Source organism: Ceratotherium simum, chromosome 23 (assembly GCF_057802395.1).
Source record: "Ceratotherium simum simum isolate JZ-2026a chromosome 23, ASM5780239v1, whole genome shotgun sequence".
NCBI lineage: Eukaryota > Metazoa > Chordata > Mammalia > Perissodactyla > Rhinocerotidae > Ceratotherium > Ceratotherium simum.
The window spans coordinates 1,422,844-1,444,851 of NC_141922.1; the positions used below are offsets into that span (position 1 = coordinate 1,422,844).

The following is a 22,008-nucleotide window of genomic DNA, read 5'->3' on the forward strand; positions in this document are numbered from 1 at the left end:
TGTGGTCTTAACTGGGCGGGACCTGAGCGTTTTCTCTCCCTGGTCCCTGGGTGTTGCAGCTCAGGTCAGTCCCTGGCAGAGCAGGCAGACGGCCCCCAGGTGGGTGGCTGCAGCGACTCCTGCCTACTGCCAGGCCTGTGGAAGAGGAGCCAGTGCACAGTTGCCCTGGGTGGCATGGGAGGGGCAGCACCTGCCCTATCACATGTCCGTTCTCTCCCCAAGTGTCTGTGGATGGCCTGCCCTGTGTCAGGTCCCTGCCTGCCAGGAAGCTGCAGCCCAGTGTGGGATAGACCCCGAGCGGGCAACTGCGGAACTGTCCCCGGGCCAGCATGCCCAGAGGTCAAAGCTATGTGTCTGCGGCACGTGGGAGGTAGCCAGGCACAGAGGAGTCTCCCTGCAGAGGAAGCAGCACATACAGCACAGAGGAGACCCCGAGAAGCCCGGGCAAAAGGCAGAGCAGGTTCAAGTACAGAGATTTGGCCAGGCCTCAGGCTACAGGGGCTAGCCTGGGATAACGAGCACGAGACCCGTGAGCCTGCTGAGTGGCCTGGATGCGGCAGTGCAGACAAGTAGTGAGTGACTCAGGCCCAGCTCCTGCTCTGGGGGTACCCGGCTGCCCAGGGCCCTGCTGACCCAGCACTGCATCTGTCTCTGCCCGGCCCTGCAGATGGTCACAGCTGGGCTGCAGCCTCCTCGAGGCAGACCTGCTCTGTGGCTTATGGCCGAGTGGACCATAGGCTGTCCCCCTCCCCACTTTATGTTGGCACATTGCAGGGGGCGCTGCCCTGTTGCTGCTGACCACCGCTCACAGCCCCAGGAGGAGCTGCCCAGACAGTGAACTAGGGGGCTGCTATGGTGGAGGGATGCATGGAGGAGAATCAGGGCAGGGGGCAGGGGAGGAGGGCAGCCAGTCGCCATGGGGCTCTTGGGCTCACTCCCTGTCCCTCTCCTAATTAGTTTCTTGCATTTGATTTTTGGGGGTAACTTTATTTTGATACGCTTTTGTGCTTGCAGAAAAGTTGCAAAAATAGTACACAGAACTGCTACGTATTCTTCACCTAATTCACTGGTTGTTTATACGTGGCCACATCTGCTGCATCCTTTTCCCCTTCTGTTCATATACGACCGTTTGGGATGAAGTTAGAGGCTTGGTGCCCTTGACTGGGCACTGCAGTGTGGTCCCCAGATCAGGGAGTGCTGCCTGGAGCAGAGCTGGCGTTCAGGGGGTCGTGTGTCTTCAGCCTCATTGAGTCTGGAACTGCCCCTCAGCCTTGGTCAGCTCTCATGACCCTGAGTTTTGGGAGAGAGGAGCTGCCTTTTGCAGCGTCCCTGGGCTCCTCGGATCCCTCCTTGTGCGTGATGAGGTTCAGATTGCTGTTGGGCAGGAAGGCGGTGAAAGCACTGGGCGACCCCCTCGGTGCAGCCTGGGTGGGCTGGGTCTGGCTGCCTGGTGCAATGTGAGCCTGACCGCCCACTGACGTGGCCCAGCAGGTTTCTCTGTGGTACGGTAGGTCACTGCAGGTGAATGTGGAGATGTTCACGGGGCCTGTGTGAGCACCCTGGTCCTTCCTGGACTTCACCCACTCATGATTGCCAGCCCCTCGTTCCTCTGTGTTGGTTGCTTTGTATATTCGTTTACATATTTATCATGGTGTGGACTCCAGATTCTCATTTTACCTGACAGCCTAGAGTCTGCTAACATTGTGATTCATTGCGACCCTCAGTTTGTCCCTGCCCTGGCCTGTGGAGGCCCCTTTGGGCTGGCCTTGCGTCCTTTCTACGTGGTGCTGTCGTTCTCTGAGCGTCCCTCACCTGTGCAGTGGGCTTCCGGGCTCACCTGGAACGTTCCTTCCCCCAGCCCAGGCCACCTCTCTGGCTCCTTGTAGTGCAGTGGCTCCCAGCACCCCTAGCTGAGGGTCTCATAGCCCTGGGTGTCACCAGTGCCAGAGAGTGACGGGAGCATGTGGAGGGGGCGGTCCTGGCAGGGGGCACGCTTTGCTTCCAGGCCTTCCCAGGTCACAAGCCGAGTGTCTGCGTGCACACAGCTCTCCCTGGACTGAAGACCTCAAGTTGGTGCTGACACCAGCGGTTCTGGTCCAGTGCTGCCGCTTCTTTCCGCCTCCCCGCGCTGCGTTGGTGACTCTTCCCCAACGGGGAGACACCGGGCCCTCGTCCGTGGTATGTTCAGTCACTAGTGCTCACCGTTTGTTTACAGTTCTGTTTTAGGTAAAATTTACACCCAGTGAGATGCATAAATCAAAGTATACAGTTGGCTGAGTTTTGACAAAAGCATGTCCCTGTGTGACCCACACCTCTGTCCAAGTAGAGGACGCCCCTTCCCAGTCGGCATCTCAACCCACTGAGGAGCACTCTTGTGACTGTTTCCACTGCAGGTTTGTTTTGCTTGCTCTAGAGCGTGACAGGAGCGGAGTTACACACTGTGCTTGCGCTCCAGCCTCCCCGCGCTGCCTTGACTGTGGTTTCTGTCCATGTGCGTCAGGAGTTCACCTGTTTTTATTGCCAATAGCCTTCCATTGTTTGTTCCACGATTGTTTGTTAATCCTCCTCTCCGTGGACATTTATTTCCACTTCAGGTAATTATGAGTGAAGGCTACTCCCTGTGTAGACCCATGTTTTCATTTCCCTTCGGTACATACCTAGGAGCGGGATTGCGGGGACACAGGAAGACATATGTTTAACTTCACGTGAAACCACCAAACCGTTTCCCAAAGTGGCCGTGCCCTTTCTCTTCCCCTTACAACACTTGGTGTTACCTACCGTCTTCTCAATTTTCACATTTTTGATGTGTGGTGGCATCTCGCTGTGGTTTTAATTTGCATCTTCCTGGTTACCAGTGAGGTTCAACACTTACTCACGGCCTTAAGGCCATTCGTTGTCTACTTTTGTGAAAGAGCTGGTCAGGTCCTTTGCCTGTTTTTAAATTGGTGGTTTGTCTTTTGTTCCTGAGCTGCAGTGCATTTAATTGGTTTAAGGCTCTGTGCCCTCTACCTTCCCTTGCTGAGTCGGCCTTACCTGGTTGAATGGGGGCCTATTTCCTGCCCAGGAGTGTGTGGTGGGTACAGGAGCAGCTTGGCCCTTCGGGGAGGCTTGTGCCCCTGTGGCTGCCGTGTCGCCAGCCTTAGCTCTAGTGTTCAGGATACAAGATCAAAGACACCCCCTCCCCCCCACCTTGCCCTGTGTCACATAGAGACACGCTGTCTCTTGGCTCTGGTCTCTGGCAGCATCACTGTGTCCTGAGCCCAGAAGCCTCCCTCCACCCTGGGAACCCTGCAGGCCCGGGTCTCCCTGGGGGACCTGGAGCCCAGAGGGGAACCCTGGCCTTTCTAGGCTTCCGTGGGCCTGCACGCGGGAGTGCAGGCCCCTGCCCTGTGCTCACTCACTGGGAACAGCAAAGCTGTTCATGGACAGAGAACAGCCTTTTCTCTGCCCATGGGGAGCTGGCCAGAGCGTCTGTCAGGGGCCCCTGCCTGTCCCGCTGCTAGGGTGGAATTTGAGGAAATTGGTAAAGAAATCAGAGCAGGCCTGAGGGTGACAGGGAATGTGTGGCCCAGAGCTTCTTGGTGCTGAGGCTTTGGCCAGAGACGAGGGTGGGGCCTCCTCTGGGCACCAGGCAGGGGTCTGGGGGAGCGCCCGTCGGGGTGACCTGGGCCCCCGCCTGGCCCGCTTCCCCGCATGGTGCTGAGCAGCTCTCCTCGGCAGGTTTTTTAAAATTTTATTTTATGAGAACAGGCGGTTACGGCTCCCCAAGTGCCGTAAAAGTTAATGTGATGGCCTCCCAGCGCCTGTGCTCATTTTTATAATTTTTTATTTTATGAAACAGGACAGGGAGCTTAGTGACTTATTACTATTCATTTCGTTTCAATGCAGTAAATATTGATTCAGTTGGGGGTTTTCAATTTAAACCACTCGACGATTATATAAAATATTACTGGTCTCTGAAATTATGCTTACCGATCCCTTCGGCTGCTCGTTAAGGAAGGAGTGCGGTTGTAGGCCCCTTTGCCTTCATCATTCTAATAAATGGGCTGAGGTGCGTTTCTGCACGGGAGGTGCCACAGAAACTGCCGGTGGGGGCCTGACAGCAAGGATGCAACTCTTAATTTGGAAGTCGGTTCAAAGCGCGCCGGGCTTATTTATTTATTTCTCTGTGTGTTTGAGGCAAGCGGGCCTTTCAGCTGTCAGCAGCCCCGTGGCAGCAGGGCTGAGCGCGTCCTCCTGAGGCCAGAACAACTGCCCGCGCTCCTCAGCAGGGTCTGGAGAGGGGCCAGGGCTTGGGCGGGACGTGGGGCCTTCACCCCTCACCCCCTCGATGGTTTCGGGGAGGTAAGGGAGGAGAACCAGCCTTACCAGGGCACAGCCGGCCTTGATCGGCGCTGAGGCCGGGACACTGTGAGGGACACTGATCTCCCTCCAGAACCTCGTCCAGAAAGGAGGGTACTTTTCTTGCACTGTTTGAGCCCAGCTGCTCACTAGCAGAGCTGGGCCTGGGACGTGGGATCCTGAGGAGAGAGCTCCCTGGGCGCCAGGGTCCAGCTGGTGCACAGGCCGAGATGGGCTCTACTGCCTTCTTCCTCCTTTGCAGTTTCCACGAGCAGTCTCTGCTGACTGTCAAACACCCATCCGGTGTGGGGTGGCAAGTTGAAGCCCCCCACAGCACCCCTCTGGCATCAGGCTTGGGGAGCCCAGCCAGCCAGTCCCTCTGAGTCCGGGGTCTGTTCACTCATTTGGTCCCTGTCCCCACCAGTGTGGACATCTTTAGGATGGCCCTGTGTGATGATGGAGGACAGTGGTCAGCACTGCAGAGGGTCAGGACTAAGGGTCTGGAGCCCCCAGGGGAGGCTACACTTGGCTGGGCCACCCCAGTGCCACACGGCCCCTATGCTCCCACGCAGGGGCTGACCTGTGCTGTCTTCCTAGCTGCCTCCTCCTTGTCCTTTTCGGGCACTGGCACTGGGGGGTCATTGGCATCAGTTGGAGGGCATTGACATCAGGGGCGCTGGTGTCTGGCATGGGTGTATGGCCTGGGTGGGACTGACGTGCCACTTCCCTGTTGGTTTGAGCCTCTGGCCCGTCCTCCCCAGTGGTCACACGGCGCCTGTGACAGTCACGCCCCAATGTGGTGTTTGTGCCACTGCTTCCTCCCTGGCCATGGGGACTGCTGGCGTGAGGCCTGGGGTCACAGGGGTTGTAGTTGGAGTGTTTGTGGTGAGACCACCTGAGAGGCGGTACCCGTGCTACATCTGAGGGTGCTGTGGGAGGGGAGGGGCCCCAGGACAGGCTGGGGTAGGGTCTCGGCCCCGGAGCTGGCCCAACGCTGAGCTCCTTGTGGGAGGGGAGGGTGGTGGCAGACACTGGAGCCCCACGTTTGCTCCATCTCAGGCCAGGACCTGCGTGTCACGTAGAGCGGTCACCCCCCTCTCTGGGCCCACAATGAGCTGGCTGAGAGCTTCCTGGCCTGGGGCACGTCCCTGGTGTCTGAGTCCCTGTGGGCCGTGCTGGTAGGTAGGAGGTACCTGGCAGGGCTGGGGCCAAGGTGGGGGCTTTGGGGCACAGCAGCCTCCTGAGGAGGCCAGCACGCTCTGCCTCCCTGCCCTGGGCTCGGCCACAAGTCCCTTCTGGGATGGTCTCTGTTGTCCAGCCTGCTCCCCGGCCCTGCTGGTCTCGCAGGTCCGTGTGTGTCTCTCAAGCCCCCTGGCCTTCGGCTTGCTCTTTTCCTCTGCTCTGCTTTTTCTGTCGCTGCCTCCACACGTCTGTGTCTTTCTTATTTTTCATCTCTGTCCCTCTCATTCTCCATGACGTGTGTGTCCCGCTCCCATCACCTGGCACTCTTCTGGTCTCCATGTGGGGAGCCGCTCCCTAGCACCCTGGCTGTGCTCTGGGTGCTGGGAACAGGGAGGCCTCAGGCTTCCCAGCAAAGGAGGGAAGTGAGGAGGAGTGGGTCTGCAGGGCTCTGGGGCTGAAGGGCTGAGGGCCTGAGGGCCTGAGTGCACACAGGCCTGGGGCAGTGGTGGCTGTGAGGCGTTTCTCTCCACTGCTCCTTTCTAGAATGCCCGCTGTGCCTGTCCCCTCTGGCAGCAACCCTGCAGCCCAGCCAGCCCTCCTGCCGTCCCCTCCTTGCAGCAGCCCCAACAGGTCAGTGCTTTCCCAGGCCACTGCTCATCCCTGTGCGTGGACCCTGAGCCCTGGGCCAGTCTGGCCCCGGGACAGGTCTGCTGGCAGGCTTGCTCTCCTCCTCGCCTGGGCCAGGCCTATCTCACCTGCTGTAGCACACTGCGTCTTGATCTGTGTGATATACAGACGGCTTCTCTGTCTTTCCGGAGTTGACTTATGTGGCCAAGACCTGCGCAGTGGCCTTCAGGCCAGCCCGTGGGGGGGAGCAGCAGGAGGGGTCAGGTAGGCACGTGCCTCGCCCAGGCCTGGCTCCTTGTGGACAAACCCTAATGGGACAGGACCTTGCAGGGCCCCATAAGATGCTGCCACCACCACGGCAAAAGCACAGCCACAGCGTGGCCCTGCCACAGTTGGCCGGCAGTCACACTGCAGTGGCTCACGGAGGAGACTGTCAGCCAGGTGGGTGTTTCATGACAGACCTAGAGAGAACGTCCCTTTGGTTTGCCCGAGGGAAGCTTTATTCTGAAAACAGCAGGACTGTTGGGAGGGGAGCCTCGGAAGTTCCCGTTAGATTTCTCCCCGTGGAACCCGTGGAGGATTGCCCTCAGGGTGTGCCCGGGCCCCCTGGCCACACCTCGCCAGCACCTTGGGCCCTTGTGTGTCTGTGTTGGTGCCCCCAGATGTCCCTGGAAATGAGAAGCAGAGGAAGCTGAAAATACTGCCCCTGACAGGAAGAAATAAAACGTCCTTGTCACCCAGCGTTACCTGGGTGCCTTACACAATCAAACACCATTTTAAATACCACTTTTATCCTGCTTTTAGAGGGGGTAGTAAAGTGTCTTTCAAGTAATTGATATCATGTTTAACTCTTCGCATATGTCAGCCCTCCAGCCTGATCTTAACCCAAACACGATTCCCCTCTCAGGGCTAGCCCAGGGCCTCCTGAGACATGTTAGGGGAGGTGTTGCTCCAAGGGTCTGGGGAGCACAGCAGAACGGGCTTCCCATGTGGGCTGTGGGGTCTCGGGGGACTCACAACCGCTGAGGACCGTGGCCAAAGGGCTCCCACAAGCAAGTGCTCGCTCAAGCCTCTGGCAGGCTTCAGGAGGCCTGGCCACCACCTCGTACCAGGGCCCCACCATGCAGCACTGGCATCCGCCCTCTGCCCTCCCCCGTTCCTCTACAAGGTTCTCTGGGCAAGAGGCTGCCATGGGGCACAGGGGCACCAAGGAGGTGCCAGGCCCTTGGTGGAGGGGGTGCCCTTCCCCTGCCATGGCTCTGGCAGTTAACCTCACCCCTCCCTCCCTACTCCTGGCCTTCTTTCTATACTTGCCTCCCCCACCCCGCCAGTGTTGCTGTGTGGGTCCTTCGAGATGGGAGTCAGGGAAGCCCCTCCTCACACCTTCTTTCCCTCCCAGCTTGTTCTGACCAGGATCAGGGTTGCTGATCCAAAATGCAGCCCATCCACTGTTAGGGGGCCATCCACATCTCATCTTCTCCCATCTGGCACCCTTCTCTCCGGCCACTTCATGTGCAAACTGGGGGACGGTTCAGGAATCATGGGGATGTCTGAGGAGTGTTGCATTGTAAATATTTATCCTGGGTGGGTGGGCACTGCAGTTACAGAGACCTTTCTGTGTTGGGCACAGGCCCAGTGCCCCCTGCCTGCCCTTTTTCCAGCCGGTGGCCCCCGCTCAAAGAGCAGTCACCATGGCCAGGTGGGACCCTGACCCCAGCTCCTGCTGAGCCGGGCTCTGGGCCGGCAGGAGAGCCGGCAGGCAGGTGCAGAGCGTTTTTATTTTCCTCGAAGTCAGCAAAGTTTCCGTGTCTGCCCCGCCCACTCCCCAGAGTAAGGAGCCCTGGTTTAATTTGCGGTTAGATGTCTGTTAAGATTGCGTCCACTTCCCAAGTCAGCACTTAATTGGCAAGGCGCTTGATTTAACAGCGTGGGAGCCTCCACCGGAAAAATGGCTTGAATAAATCACTGCCTGATGCCAGAAAATAGATATAATCTCAGCATTAACTACATTAATAGTAGCAGAAGCCGAATTAAGAAAGCCATAAAGCATAGGCGTGGGAGCATAAATTATGACCTGGGCTTTGTCCCCTGGGAGCTGGCTCGTCTGGGGGCGGGGCAGGGGCGGGGCTGAGAGGGACTCCAGGCTCCTCCCCAGACCTGCCTACCTGTCAGCCCCGCCCCAGCCCCTTGTCTCCTCCCTGGCCCTGCCTTGGGGCACGGGGTGGGGGGTGGGGCAGGCGGGGCTGGGCAGCCTGCCCTGCCCTGCATGGCTCAGGCGCCTGGCCCTGGAAGGGTTAGCTGCACCCGTCTGTCCTCTGGGGCTCCATGAAGAATTTGGCACCTTGCACCGCCTGCACCCACCCCTCCCAGCACCTCCTTGGGCCGGGCCCTGGCTGAGTACTTTCCACCTTGGCCATTCTCTGCCCAGTAGGTGCTGGCAGGTGCTAGTGAGGTCCCTGCTGCGTGTCATCAACAGAAGTGTTAGGGCAGAGAGTGGACTTGGCAAGAGTTGGTGCCAGACCTAGCTCTGACCCGTGCTGCCTCCACCTCCTCTCTGCCACAGATGGCCTTTGCCCTCTGGTGTGTGCAGCCTGGATGGCTTCTTGGAGGAGGCGACATTTGGCTTGCTGGTTAGGCAGACACAACTTGACCACCAGTCGGGTCCCACATCAGGTGTGGCAGTTGGTATTGCTCTTCTTCATCGTTGCCTTTTGTCTCCCCCATTGAGGTTTCTTTGTCCAGCACAGGCCTGTCCTGGTTCTGGTTGTAGGGAGCCAGCAGGGCTTTAGAGAGAGCCAGGTGGCACCTACTGCAGCACTGGTGTGCATCTTCTCGTGCCCTTTCAACGTCAGCCGCCACTGCAGAAGCTTTTTGATACTTTAGTAGAGGAGAATGCTATCTGGTTTTAAGTTCAGTTATACTCTTATTCTTTGTCAAGTTCAACATTTTTTTTTTTTTGATGAGGAAAATTGGCGTTGAGCTAACATCTATTGCCAATCTTCCTCTTTTTGCTGAAGAAGATTGTGTCTGAGCTAACATCTGTGCCAGTCTTCCTCTATTTTTGTATGTGGGGTGCTGCCACAGCATGGGTTGATGAGCAGTGTGCAGGTCCGTGCCCGGGATCCAGACCTGCGAACCCTGGGCTACCAAAGCAGAGCGTGCAAACTTAACCACTATGCCACAGGGCCAGGCTCCCAAGTTCAACATTTTTAATGTTTGCTGTGCATTTGCCTCTGGCCTGTTTCTTACAGGTCTGCAAGACTCTTCAAGTATTCAGAATGTCACCCTTTTCTCCTAGACTATACATTTTTTCTCAATTTCAATTTTGCCTTTCAGTTTTGTTTGTGAGGATTTTTAACAGAATTTTTCACTTGTCTGTGTACTTACATTCTGTCATTCTCTTAAGACCCACTGTATTGATTTGCTTAGAACAGCCTTCCCCACCCCAAGATGATGTGAGTTCAATTATATTCTCTTCTAGTGCTGTGGTTTCCAGTTTTACGTTTAAGACTTTAATCGACCTGGAACTTATTTGGGGACGTGGTGTAAAGTTAAAGTTCAAATTTAATTTTGCTTAATGGTTACCTGGTTGTCTCATTTATTAAATATGCAGATGTTTTTCATTCCGTAAGCACGTGGCCTTTGTCTTGTACACATGCTGGGTTCTGAACTTGTCTTTCTGCACAGAGTTCCTCTTTGATTTCCCTGTGCAAAACATTCGTCGTTGGTTTGTATCTTCACTGGTCAGTTCTGTGGATTTTTATCTTGTGTGCCTACCACCCAGGTCAGGATCTGTCCATTTCCTGCCCCCGGAAGGCTCCCTCATGCCCACTCCCATCACGTCCCCACCCCACCCACAGGTTACCGCTCCTTGGCCTCCATGAGTCTAGACTACTCTGTCACAGTCTTGAGCTTCATAGACATGGAATCGTATAGTAGGTACTGTTTGGCGTCTGATTTTTGCTCACCATTCGTTACAGACTGAATCATCCAAACAAATTCATAGGCTGAAGCCCTGACCCCCAGTGTGGTGGTATTTGGAGGTGGGGCCTTTACAGAGGTAATTAAGGTTAAATGAGGTCGTTAGGGTGGGGCCCTAATCCCATAGGATTGGTGTTCTTATAAGAAGAGGGAGAGACACAAGCGCTCTCTGAAAGGCTCAGAGGAAAGGCCATGTGAGGACCCAGCAAGAGGGCACCGTCTGCAAGCCAGGGGGAGAGGCCTCACCAGGAACCAACCCTGCTGGCACCTTGATCTTGGATGTCCAGCCTCCAGAACAGTGAGAAAATCAGTCTCTGTGATTGCAGCACCCCGTCTGTGGTGCTTGATGGCGGCCCAAGCTCACCGAGCTGCCATTGTTTCTCAGATTCGTCTCCAGTGCTGTGTGTAGCAGTGGCTGGTCCTTTCCCTTGCTGTGTCACATTCTACTGCACCAATACACCACATTCATTCATTTTGCTCTTGATGGGCATCTGGGTTGTTTCTAGTCCTTGCTGCCCTCCATCTTGGTGGAGTTGTCACCACGTGACTAGGAACCCTTGTTTCTGTGGAACTGCTGCCTCAGAGGGTAGATGGATGCTGGGTTGTAGTAGCTGAGGCCAGTCCCTGTGCTGGCGGTCTGAGTCTTTGCTCGCGTGGTAGTATGAGGGTGCTCCAGTCGCCCGTGGCCTCACCAGCACCTGCTGGGCCTGTCTTTCCCGTGTAGCCAGGCTCAGTTCCTCAGCCGTCCCCAGCCAACCAGCCCCTAAACCAACCCAACTGCACTTATTCTCCCTGCATCCCTCCCATTGCACGGGAACCTGGAAGGACCAGGCTGCTACACCTCCCTCCTGCTCTCAGGCTCGCAGGATGGTGTTCCATGGCTTCTGCGTCAGCGGGGCACACCTGCTGTGGCGTTACCCTCAGTGTTTGAGTCTGTACTGCTCTTCCTTGTACATTCCTGCCAGGTCTTGCTGGTGTCTGGGAGGCTGTCGATGTTGGTGTCTGTTCACTTCGCAGTTCACTACCAGTTCACCCTCTGACTCGCAGGAGCTTTGGCTGTTGAGCTCCTGGGCCTTTCTCTGATGTTTGCATGGGTGCCACCATCCGTGCATCTTGCTGAGGCCACCAGCCCCTTTCCAGGGGAGCCGGGCTGCTGTCACTGTGTGATCCTCGGAGGGGCCGTTCCACTGGGGTCTGCAGGGGCGGGGAGTGCCTGGCTCCTCCACACCCCTCCTTTGTGAATCGCCTTAGGTAGCAGTGACACACGGGGTCGCCAAGGGCCAGGGCTCGTGGCCTTCTGTGTCTTATGTTTGCACTTTGTTACATGCCTTCCTGCTTGGGCTGCCCTCCGGTGTGCCTCAGCTCAGCCTCTTGCAGGTACTGGGGCCCCTTCATGACATATACACACAAGCGTGGATGTCCTAGGGGGTCACCAGAGGGGTGGGGGTGATTGGTGTGTGAGCTGGAGCTGAAGACAGCATGCTGCTCCAGGTGGAGGGGCACCACACAGACAGAGCTGGAGAAACAGGGGTGCAAGCGGCCAGGGCCCCCTGACCTGGAGCAGTGGGTGAGCACTAGGGGCTCAGTGAGCCCGGGCCTGCAAGCAGAGACTCCTGAGAAGGGCCGGCCGCAGCATGGGGAGTAGGGCCAGGCCTGGGGCGGGCACCTCAGCTGAGGGCACAGAGTGCACAGGCAGAGGCCCCGAGATGGGCTCACCCAGCATATGAGGAGGGATGTGAAGGGGCGCAAGTCCCCTGATGCCAGAGATCAGGACAGCCGGGCTCTTCAACAGGGCATCGTGAGGCCCATCCCCCAGAGGGGAGGGTGGCAGGTGTCAGCCTCCAGGGCTCAGCCAGGGGCACTCTCTGGATTGAGTCCACGCATCCCTGGTGATGAGGGTCAGAGTCCCCTGAGGGAGGGCACAGAGGAGTGCTGCTGTGTGTGTGGACAGTGCGCAGGCAGCAGGGGGGGGTTGGGGCGGCCCCACCTGGCCCTGCTCTTGCCCAGGGGCACAGGCTGCAGGTGGAAGCTGTCTTGGCAGGTCCAGCTTTGAGGAGGGAGCCCGAGGAAGTGTCCCCGGGGCTCAGGGGTGCAGAGTCTGCGTTCTGGGCTCCGGGTGGGACTTGGAGGGAGGGTAGAAGCTCAGCCCGAACCTGAAGCCTGGGGGCCAGGGACAGTGCCCTGTAGGCGTCCTCAGGCCTGTGCTGTTGTTGAGAGGATGTGGGACAGGCCAGGCCAAGCAGCTCGCACGTGGCTCCTGCAGGGACTGTCACCCAGGTGCCAGTGAGCCAGATGGGGCCTCGACCTCCCGAGGTCTTCCCAGAGAACTCCAGGCAGGAGCTGCAACAGACATTCTGCTGCCTGAGTCGTCCCTCCATCAGCTCATCCCTAGCGTGGAGCTCTGCCAAACGTGGTTCTGGGGGCGAGGGCTGAGATGGACCGGCTGCCCTCAGGAGCTCACGGTTCAGGGCTGGAGGAATGGTCGGCCTGGACTCGACGTGCATGGTGAGCATGGGGTGGGGGGCAAGAGAGAGACAGAGAGGAAAGTAGAGAAGGACAGATGGGGAGAGGGAGATAGAAAGAGACACCTGGGGGCGAGAGGGCAGAGGAAGGGCTGGCCCTGACCCCCACCAGCTGTCACAGGGCAAGGGGGTCCTGGCTCACAGCCAGCCTGGAGGGTGACACGTGGGCACAGAGGATCGAGGGCCCCACCCTGGGCTGCATCCGCCAGTCCCACCAAGGGCAGCTGCACATGGCCACCCAGTCCTGGGCGCGCAGCCCCTCTGCCCCACAGGCTGAACTCTGCACTCCAGAGTGGGGCCATTAAAGCCCAGTAATACCTGTTTTTTGCAGCTGATATAGAAAACACCAATGGCTTCAGCTGAAATGGATTTTTAAAAGTGTCATTTTATGGAGAATTTTACTTTCCATCTTGTTGTTTATTAGGCTCTAAAAGGGAAAGCTTGTAATGCATCCATTGATCGAAATACCGATTGAATAGATGTGAGCACATAAAGCAGCCCGGCCACTTGTGATGGAACCACAGCGTTTGTAATGGAGGTGGCACAATTAGTGTCGCCCACCAGCACGCCGCTGGCTGGATGCCCTGAATCATTTGTGGTTCATTATCGGGGAGTGGTGGGGCAGGGCGTCCCTTGGTGATGAAGCCTTCATGTGGCCTGCTGGGTCAGCCTGGGACCATGGGAGCCAGCCCCCTGCCCACACCCCCACCCCGTCCCTCCACCCACACTCTCAGGTACTCAGCCTCTGCCCTGGGCCAGCTCCTCTCCAGGGTCGTCCTGCTCTTGCTGCAACCCTGCCACAGCGAGGCTGCTGCATCTCAAGGTCACACAGCCCCATATGGCTCCCCAGGCCTTAGCTCCCACCCAGGCCCGTAGCCCACGTGTCTGCAGTGAGAAGATGTGTCCTGGAAAGCCGAGCTGTCAGCCTGCCTCTGCCCCAAGGCGGCCGGAGCCCAGGTAGGGAGGTGGGCGCAGAGAGCGAGGCTGCTGCAGGGTGGATGGCTGCTGCTGGGCATGGTGCCCCAGCCTCGACTTGTTGGGAGCCTGGGCCCCCCAGAGCTGGTTGTGGGCCACATTCAGGAGGAGCAGGTTGTGTGGTTGGAGGAGGTCCTATGAGATCAGGTGGCCACAATCGTCGTGCGGCCTGCGTCGTCCACTGGGTCCCTGGCCACTGAGCCCTGTTTCTGAGGCCCCTGTGGAGCCCACTCTAGTCACCTCTACATCACGCCTGCGCTCTGGCCATCCCTCTCACCTCCCACCCTGCTGGCCCTGCTCAGGCCCCTCTCCTGAGGGACTTGTCTCCCTCCCCCAGAACCCAGAACATTCTGTTAGCACCTGCCCGGCAGACTGCTCAGCATGGCCTGGGGGGCCTCCCAAGGTGAGAGGCCCGCCCTGTACTGTCCCCGAGCTGGGAGTGTGTGTGAGAGGGGAGCTGGGATCTGCTCAAGCGGCAGCGGGGGAACAGGAAGGCCCCTCGAAGGCCAGGTGGGTGCACACTCGCGCCCCCAGAGCCGAGCTGAGGCAGCGCCCGTCAGCGTTTCCGTGGAAAGCCCACTTAAGCAGTTTGCAGCCTGTCACGGTGGCGGCTGCGCCTGACCTACTTGGGATTAGCTGTGCAGAGCCGCCTCCCCTGGGCACTCTTCTGCTGACGGCGCACTCCCTGCTTGCCTCAAAGCTTCGCAGAATAGCGCTCCATTTCCTGAAAAATGCTTCCCCGGTTGTTTTCTCTGCTTCTCAGCCAGCCTGCCCAGCTCCTGCACGGTCACCACCGGCCTGGGCGGCGTGGTCTGGAGGCTGCTGGGTCCCCGGGCACACCCTGACCCTGCCCCAGCCGACAGGTGGGAGGCCGAGTTCCAGCCTGGAGCCCGGCTGAGCCCCTCTGCCAGCAGCCGCACCTGCCATTCTGCATCTTCCCACCGGCGGCCTTGGCCCTCCGCCTCCTCACCTCTGCCTGCCCAGCCCTGGATGATGGTCGAAGCCTCCCGGCCTCAGTCCACCCCCACCCCCACCTGTGTCTTCCCTCCACAGCAGTGCCATGTGTGCGGTCAGAACCCGCCTTCTCTGACCCCGCCGCCCCCTTTGTCCTCAGGGAGCTGCTGCTGCCCTGTCTCTGGCTCCCCACTCACTGCAGGTCTCCTCTCTGTCTCTCTCACCTGAACTCCCCACCAGAGGACCACCCGTGTGTGGGGCCCCAGCCCCTCCCTCCTGGTGTGCATTCACCCAGCACAGGTTGACGGAGCCTCCACACACCAGCACGGTCCCCGGGCCAAGGGCACAGCAGTGAACTGCTGCAGGGTGCTCCAAGGTGTGACGCCGCACTGTGCCAGGGCCAGGGACCTGTGACAGCAAGCCAACAGGGGTCATGGAAGGCTTCCTGAGGACTGGTCATCTGAGCTTGGTCGCAGGGATGACCTGGGTAACAGGCAGAGGGATAGCATATGCAAAGGCCCAGTGCAAGAAGGGGCCGCAGTGCTTTCGAGGAAGAACTTTCCAGTATGGTTGGAGTTTTGGCTGGAGGGAGGGTATGTGGGGCAGTGGCTGGTGAGGGCCTGAGAGCCCAGCTGCAGGGTCTCTGACAGACTGTCATCATGAGAACAACGGTGGGGATCCACTGCAGGGTGCTAAGTGGAGCAGGGAGGAAACTGGATCACTGTGCAGTTTTCAGACCAACTGGCAGGATGGGGGGTGGGGTGCGGGGACCCCACCAGGGAGCTGCGAAGGAGGGCAGGCACCCAGCCTGCATGTGGGGGCGAGAGGGCAGGCTGGCTCAGGTGAGGCAGTTTCCCTGATGTCTGACGACGGGGCCTGCTGGGGAGGGATCACCTCAGCTCCAGTATGATCCCGCAGTCCCACCTGAGCAGTGACAGCCGAGGGCAAGCCAGAGAGCTGCACGGGGTGGCCTGAGGCAGTGTGTGTTTGAGGTGTGTTGTACCTGGTGAGGAGGCCCAGGCAGGATGGGCACAGCTCCCAGTTTGAGACTCGTCCCGCCTGGGGTGTGTGGGAGGCTGGGGCTGCTTCCAGGGTGTCTAGGGCGAGGCCACCTCCCCTGCCCCTCGCCCACCTGCACCTGAGTCTGCCCTTGGTCAGGAGCGAGCCACACCCCAGGCCATCCCCCGACGTGACCTAGGTGGGCTGCTTGTCCTCAGCCCAGGGTCTGGGGTGCACAGGAGGCAGGCCCGCTGAGAATGCAGCACTCACTGTGGGGGGGCAGGCGGCCTTCAGGAAGGTCTGCTGTTTGTCAGATACTGTCATATAGAGCCAGTGAGGTGCGTGTGGTCACGTGTGCATGTGTTCAGGAGCCTGTTTGCCTGTCCGCTCCTCGCATGCACACCTGTGCCCCTGGCTGCCAGGCTGCGTAGCTACGGACACCTTGGCTGGGCCCATGTCAGCTGTGCAGCCTGAGAAGCTGACCTAGCGGGCAGGGGCACCCTGCACATGGTGTTGGGGGTTGCACAGACCTGCTCTGGGCAGTGGCCATGGGGCATTCAGGGAGCAGGGAGTATGGGTGTCCAGGATCGGCCCTCAAGACCCTTAGAGGGCAGAGGAGCCCTGGCAGACTGGGCACTCTCAGCCTCTGCCCTCGGCGTGCCCTGCAGGCCTAGCAGGGGACACAATATGCTATCCGTGTCCTCTCCAGGAGAGCCTCCCTCTGTCTTACCCAGACCCTGACGCCCCCTGTCTTGGGTTCCTTTTCCCTGGGCCTTGGCCCCCACTATCATCCTCCCCACCCGGCACAGCAGGTCACAGGGGCTGCGGTCAGCAGAGCCCCTTGGCCAGCGTGGCCATCCTCGGGCCTGGAACTTTCCAGCTGTTCCCCAGGCAGTGGACACGTGGACAGCTTTTCTTTTTAAACCTACTTTTGTGGTGTGTGTGTCTTTCTCCCCATTACCACCACTTTTCATTTAAAATGTTATCTCCCCCACCGTCCTTCGTGCCCCCCCGGGGAGCGAGGGAAGGCCTAGCTCTCACCCTGGTGTAGTCAAGGTTATGGTGATAAATCCTGGGGCATTGTCACTTCTATTCGGAGTAAATTGGCTGGCCGCTTTCGGGCTGAAGGAAAGATAATTTGCTGTAGTATTTCAAATGGATTAGAAATGGATTTGAAGGGGAAGTTCATGCCTCCCATTACAAAGACGAGAGAGAGGACTGTCTTAAGGCACGGTTCCCTCCCTGGCCTTCATTATCCACGCTTAATACCTTTCCTATTTTCCAGCGTTAATGAAATTTCCTGGTGGCGTGGGCCTGCCGGACGGATGGGAGAAGGCTTTAGATCTGAGCCTCCTGTTGTAGAAAAGGAATTACAGGGCCCTTGCCACGAGGGCAGGAGCGTTCTCCGGGTCCTTGGTCCTGCTATTATCTCATTAATTTCATCCCCTCTTTTCAATACAGTTCGTTTCCAAAGGCTGTCCTCTCCATTAGGGTAACAATTTACTGGAGAGCTGTGACACCCACGGCATGAAAAGCTACATGGCATTTGGGGTGGGGCTCCCTGAGCCCACCCCGCAGTTGGGTGATTGGGACCAGCAGGGGTGAGGGAAGGGCAGTGGTGGTCCCATGCAGCTGCCAGCCCTCCCCAAGTTCTGTGGGTGCGTCCAGCTCCTCTGAGCAGCCCTGTGACACCATCCGGAATGCAGCTTCTCCCAGGCTCTTCATGTGCCCCTGGAGGCTGTGGGCCCCAGGGCTGTTCCCAGGAGTCGCAGCCCTGCACCCTTGGGCACGTGGGGTCCCTCAGGCACATGCATGTACACAGACCTAAGCACAGAGCTGGGGCATCAGAGCAGAAGGGCTGCTATGCCTTCACTCCTCCCAGATGGCCTGCAATTGTCCTGTAATTGCCAACAAAACCCAGGGGCTTGGTTTTTGGGGTAGGAGAAGGGGATAGATCAATTGGTCATGTTCCTGTGTAAGACTAATGGTGTGAATAATCAGCAACGTCCCAGGAAAGAAGTGTCACCTGAGATGTGCCTTTTCACTGTAAGAACAAATCATAGAGGGCAGTAATTAATGGAGCTCAGTTCTCCTCAGGAGGGGCAGGTGTGGCCAGCCACAGTGCCCAGCCTGGGAGCAGGGAGGGCGTCCCTGGGGCCCCACTCTTCAGGGCGGGCCGTTAATAGCCCAGACGGGTTCCTTCATGCACAGAGCTGTGGAGTGCAGGCCCTCTTGGGGCGGGATGGGCCGCAATGGGGCTGCTCGCAGGTCTGGAACATGCTCTGCCCCGAAGCTTCCAGCTTCTTCTGACCTAAGGCCCTGCCTGTGGTCACCTCGTGTTACTTTGATCCAGTGGCTTCACTAGTGTAGCTGCCCCTGGGGGGGCATCTGTCCCTGTCTGCCCTCAGCCAGGAGCACATGCCCACGGGGCATCTGGGGCCCTGCTTCCTCTCTGCCACCTTCCCGAGGGCATCCTGACACTGAGCCCAGGCAGGGAGGCAGGCACACCTCGGTTGCCCACTTGTCCCTCATGCTTTGCGGCGGCCAGTGCTGTGGACGGGGGGGTAGGGGTGGTAGTGGTGGCCCAGGAGAACAGGGTCCCCTTCAAGGGAGGAGGCAGCTAAGAGTAGTGTCGTCGTCAAGCGGCAGCCCCATTATCTTGCCGCAAAGCGTGTCAGGAGGGATCTGGCTCTGAGTGGCCAGTCCGTGGTGAGGACCAGATCTCGGCGAGTGGCTGGTGCTATGGGGGGTGAGGAGCCCTGTGTGCACGGGATGGGCTTACTCTTGGTCCCCTCACCCTCTAGGGCTGTGGAGTGGAGGCCTCTTGACACTGCCCCTGGCCTAGGCTGGCATATGAAGGGACAGGTGCCTCGTGGGCAGTGAGACCACTGAGGGCTCTGGACAGTGTGGGGCTAGGGGCCGGGGCTGTTGGGGGCCTGTCAGCCTCAGGCTGAGAGAGTTGTGCTGGCTGCTGGCCTGGGCCCCCTCTTAAAGATTTTATTTATTTTATTTTTTCCCCCCAAAGCCCCAGTGGATAGTTGTGTGTCGTAGCTGCACATCCTTCTAGTTGCTGTATGTGGGACTCGGCCTCAGGATGAACGGAGAAGTGGTGCCTCGATGCGCACCCGGGATCCGAACCCAGGCCGCCAGCATCGCAGCGCGCGCACTTAACCACCAAGCCACAGGGCCGGCCCTGGGCCCCCTCTTGATTGTGGGGATTAGGACTCAAGCCGAGCTGCTCCCTGTAGACAGTGGCCACAGCTCCTGCGGAGGGTCCAGAGCCACCTCTGAGGCTGACAGGGTTCTGCAGTGAGGGGCTGGTGGGAGGAGAAGACTCAGCCCAGCCTTGCCCTCCTCACACTGTGGCCTGGCTCCAGTGCGAGCCGAGGCGACTGGATAGGTGCCTTCTGGGCATAGGAGAGCCTGGAGGTCTGGCTTCCTCCCCGAGAGGATGCCTATCCCACCCCACCCTCTCCTGCCCAGGCCTGCCCTATATGGGGGCAGCTGGAGCCTGTCGGGCATGGACAGCCTGGGCCGGGCAGCCAGGGCCCCTTGGTGGGACTTGTTCCCCCCAAGATTGGTGTTTGTGAACTTGAATTTTAATTAAGGGAACTTGGTTAAGTGCTTTCGGGCCTCAGCGGCCTCCACGGCACTGCCCTCCTGGCGTTTGTACTTACACCACAGCTCTGGGTCCCCTGAGCGCCCAGCTCACTTGCACACATTCCTCTAACAGGCCCTCAGAGGCTCCAGATTGGCGAGAATTACCCCCAACTTGTAGATGGAGAGACCGAGGCCCAGAGGGGCTGCGGGGCTGAGTGGTCGGGCTGTGGCTGCGCCTAAGAGCAGGACTGCTTGACCCCCAGCACCTCACTTCTGGGCAAGAGCACTCTCCCCACCTTGGTTAGCCTGTGTGGTAGGACGCCGAGGCCTGCCTGTCCCCTCTGCACTCATCAGACCCCTGGGTGGCCAGGAAAGGGTCTGCTGCTGCCCCAGGAGGAGTGGGGGGGGTCCATGTGCTCTGCAGGGAAGGGGGCTGCAGGGCCGTGGAGGCCTCATTGTGAGCACAGTGGAAACCCGGAAGGGGCGGTGCCTGCACTACGCCCCCAGGACAGGCCCCAACAGGGCCCGGATGGCCACTTAAGCCAGTTTCCCTGCTGGGGGTGAGCACGGCTGGCACCAGTGCCTCAGTGGGGCCTGTGCTCCTTGAGCCCTGCCCTCCTGCTGCTTGGGGGCCACCTTCAGGTAGAGGCGATGTGCACAGGACAGCCAACACTCGTCTGCCCACATATGCCAGTGGGGCACAGTGTATACACTGGGTGGAATAGTGTTAGGAGCAGAGTCCAAGCTAATGTGGAATTGAGCTCCACTGCAGAAACAAATTACTGCTGAATTGTATCCTCAGGGGGAAAGGCCCATGCCCTTCTGAAGTCATGGCGGGCTGGTCTCCACACCGGGCACCCTGGGTAGGAGGGCGCTGTCGCCTTGTTTCCGTGGCAGCCTGCCCATGTGACAGCTGTGGGGAGCGGGTCAGCCAGTACGGCTGCAGGCCCACGGTTGGTGCTGGCCTGGCACCCCTGAGCCTGGGGGCCTGTGGCTGCTGCCCACTGCAGCCATAGTGTCTGCAGGGGAGCATCTCTCTAAGTGGGGGCATCAGGGGCCTCCTCCCAACCCACTCTGCCTGTGGGCTTCCCTGGGAGTGTGGGCATCTGGCAGGATGGGGCCCAGGGCCTGGCGGGAGAGGAATAGGGAGGGAGAAAGTGGGCAGGCGGCCCCAGGTCTGCCCTCCTGGCCTGGGTCGTCTGCTCGGCTAACGCCAGATGCTGTCCCAGGCCTCTTCCAGCCTTTGACCTTGAGGCAATTCCAGTCTTCCTCCAAACAGCTTCCCCCAAACAGGTGGAGGTCTATGAGGCCGTCGCCTCCCACTCTCAGTGCTGGGCTCTCCATGTGGTGGAGCTAACCCCACAGCATCCATGTCCCGAGGCCAGGTGGTGGGCAGCCCCCTGGGAAAGATGTTCCTGGGCAGTGGTGACAGCGTAGTACAGGTGCCACCTCAGTGCAGGTGCCGAGGGCATTCCCCTCACGATGGAGCTCCCTGCCAGGAGGCCAGGGCCCAGGTGGTCATGTCCCCAGGGGGATGCATGTGGAGGGGGAGGCTTATCCCTTCCCCACATCCTTCCGGGGCTCATGTAGTCCCAGCCTGGTCGGTGGGGTTGGCAGTGCCACCTCCTGTGCCTGCAGGGTGTGGGGGCAGGGGACAGAGGTCTCCTGACTGCGGGCCCTGGGGCTGGGCTGATAGGCGTTTTCCTGTCTCCGCAGGTCCCTGGTGCTGAACCGCCTGCGCCCCACTGCCGGCAGTGGCAAAGGCCAGCCCGGCTCCCCTCGGTGGCGGAATAAAGGCTACCGCTGCATTGGTGGGGTCCTCTACAAGGTGTCGGCCAACAAACTGTCCAAGACCTACGGCCGGCCCAGCGTCGACGGGGGTAGTAGGCCTCTCCTGCGCACAGGTGAGACTCTTTGGTGGTGGGGGCCAAGAAGCCCTTGGGCCGGGCCCCTGCCTCCCTACGTGTGTGTGTCAGTGCACGCGCTCAAGGCTTGCCCCAGGTCTAGGCAGGCGGAGCCTGGCGCTCCCAGGGAGCCGGTCCAAGTGAGTGCTTCCCAGTGGGCCACGGCCCAGCCTGGGAATCCATCATATTCTCCAGTGCTCGCAGAGCCTAACAAGGCTGACGGGGCGCCGGAGCAGGCAGGGTGCCAGTGGGGAGGGCTTGCAGCCTCTGTGTCCCACAGGGAAGGCCCAGAGGGAGGTGACTCACGCTTGGCTGAGCGGCCCCTGATTTCCCCTGTTTTGCTCCTAGACAAAGGAGCTGAGCCAGGTACAGTAAACATGCCCGGGTGAGCGAACACCTGGGGCTGTAGGGCCCCGTAATCGCATTGGCAACGCCTCCCAACTGTATCTGGAGGCAGCCGCCGCCACCACGTGCGCCCCCGCAGCCTGGGGAAACAGGCCAAGGAGAAGGAAATGCTTTGGATTTGCTTATTGTACAAATTAACTAGAAAAATATTTTGGCTTCAGTCCAATTTTACCCACTTCCAAGGTTGCAGGCAGTGTGGGGATCGCAGAGGCCCAGCTGCCCCCAGGCCCCACCCGGCCCGCCCAAAGGGGCAGGAGGGAGGAGGGGGGCGCCAGGGGCAGCCCCAGCGCCCCTCCTGGAAGCCCCTGCCCAGCTGTGCTCCCAGGGCCTCTGTCTGTGGGACTCAGGGGCACCTGGCTGCCTTCTTCCAGGCAAGGTACACTGGGCTCCCCTGCAGAGGCACCCTGGGGCCCAGGAAACCATGGCTCTGCTCCATCACTGTGTGCCTCAATTTCCCCATCCCTTCCTCGAGGGATTGGGCTGTGTCATCTCTCAGGGCCTTTCTGCCTTGGCCTTGA

General features: G+C 59.3%; 1 protein-coding gene across 5 annotated transcripts in view; it reads left to right on the forward strand.

The window, feature by feature from the left end:
- ZC3H3 (zinc finger CCCH-type containing 3) overlaps window positions 1-22,008 on the forward strand; it is a 105,671-nt gene that overhangs the window by 51,289 nt on the left and 32,374 nt on the right. For all 5 annotated transcript variants that reach the window (XM_087447340.1, XM_087447343.1, XM_004443038.3 and 2 more), the window contains exon 5: window positions 20,898-21,085. In XM_087447340.1, coding sequence (XP_087303466.1) covers window positions 20,898-21,085 — 188 coding nt within the window. The remainder of the gene's footprint in view (window positions 1-20,897; window positions 21,086-22,008) is intronic.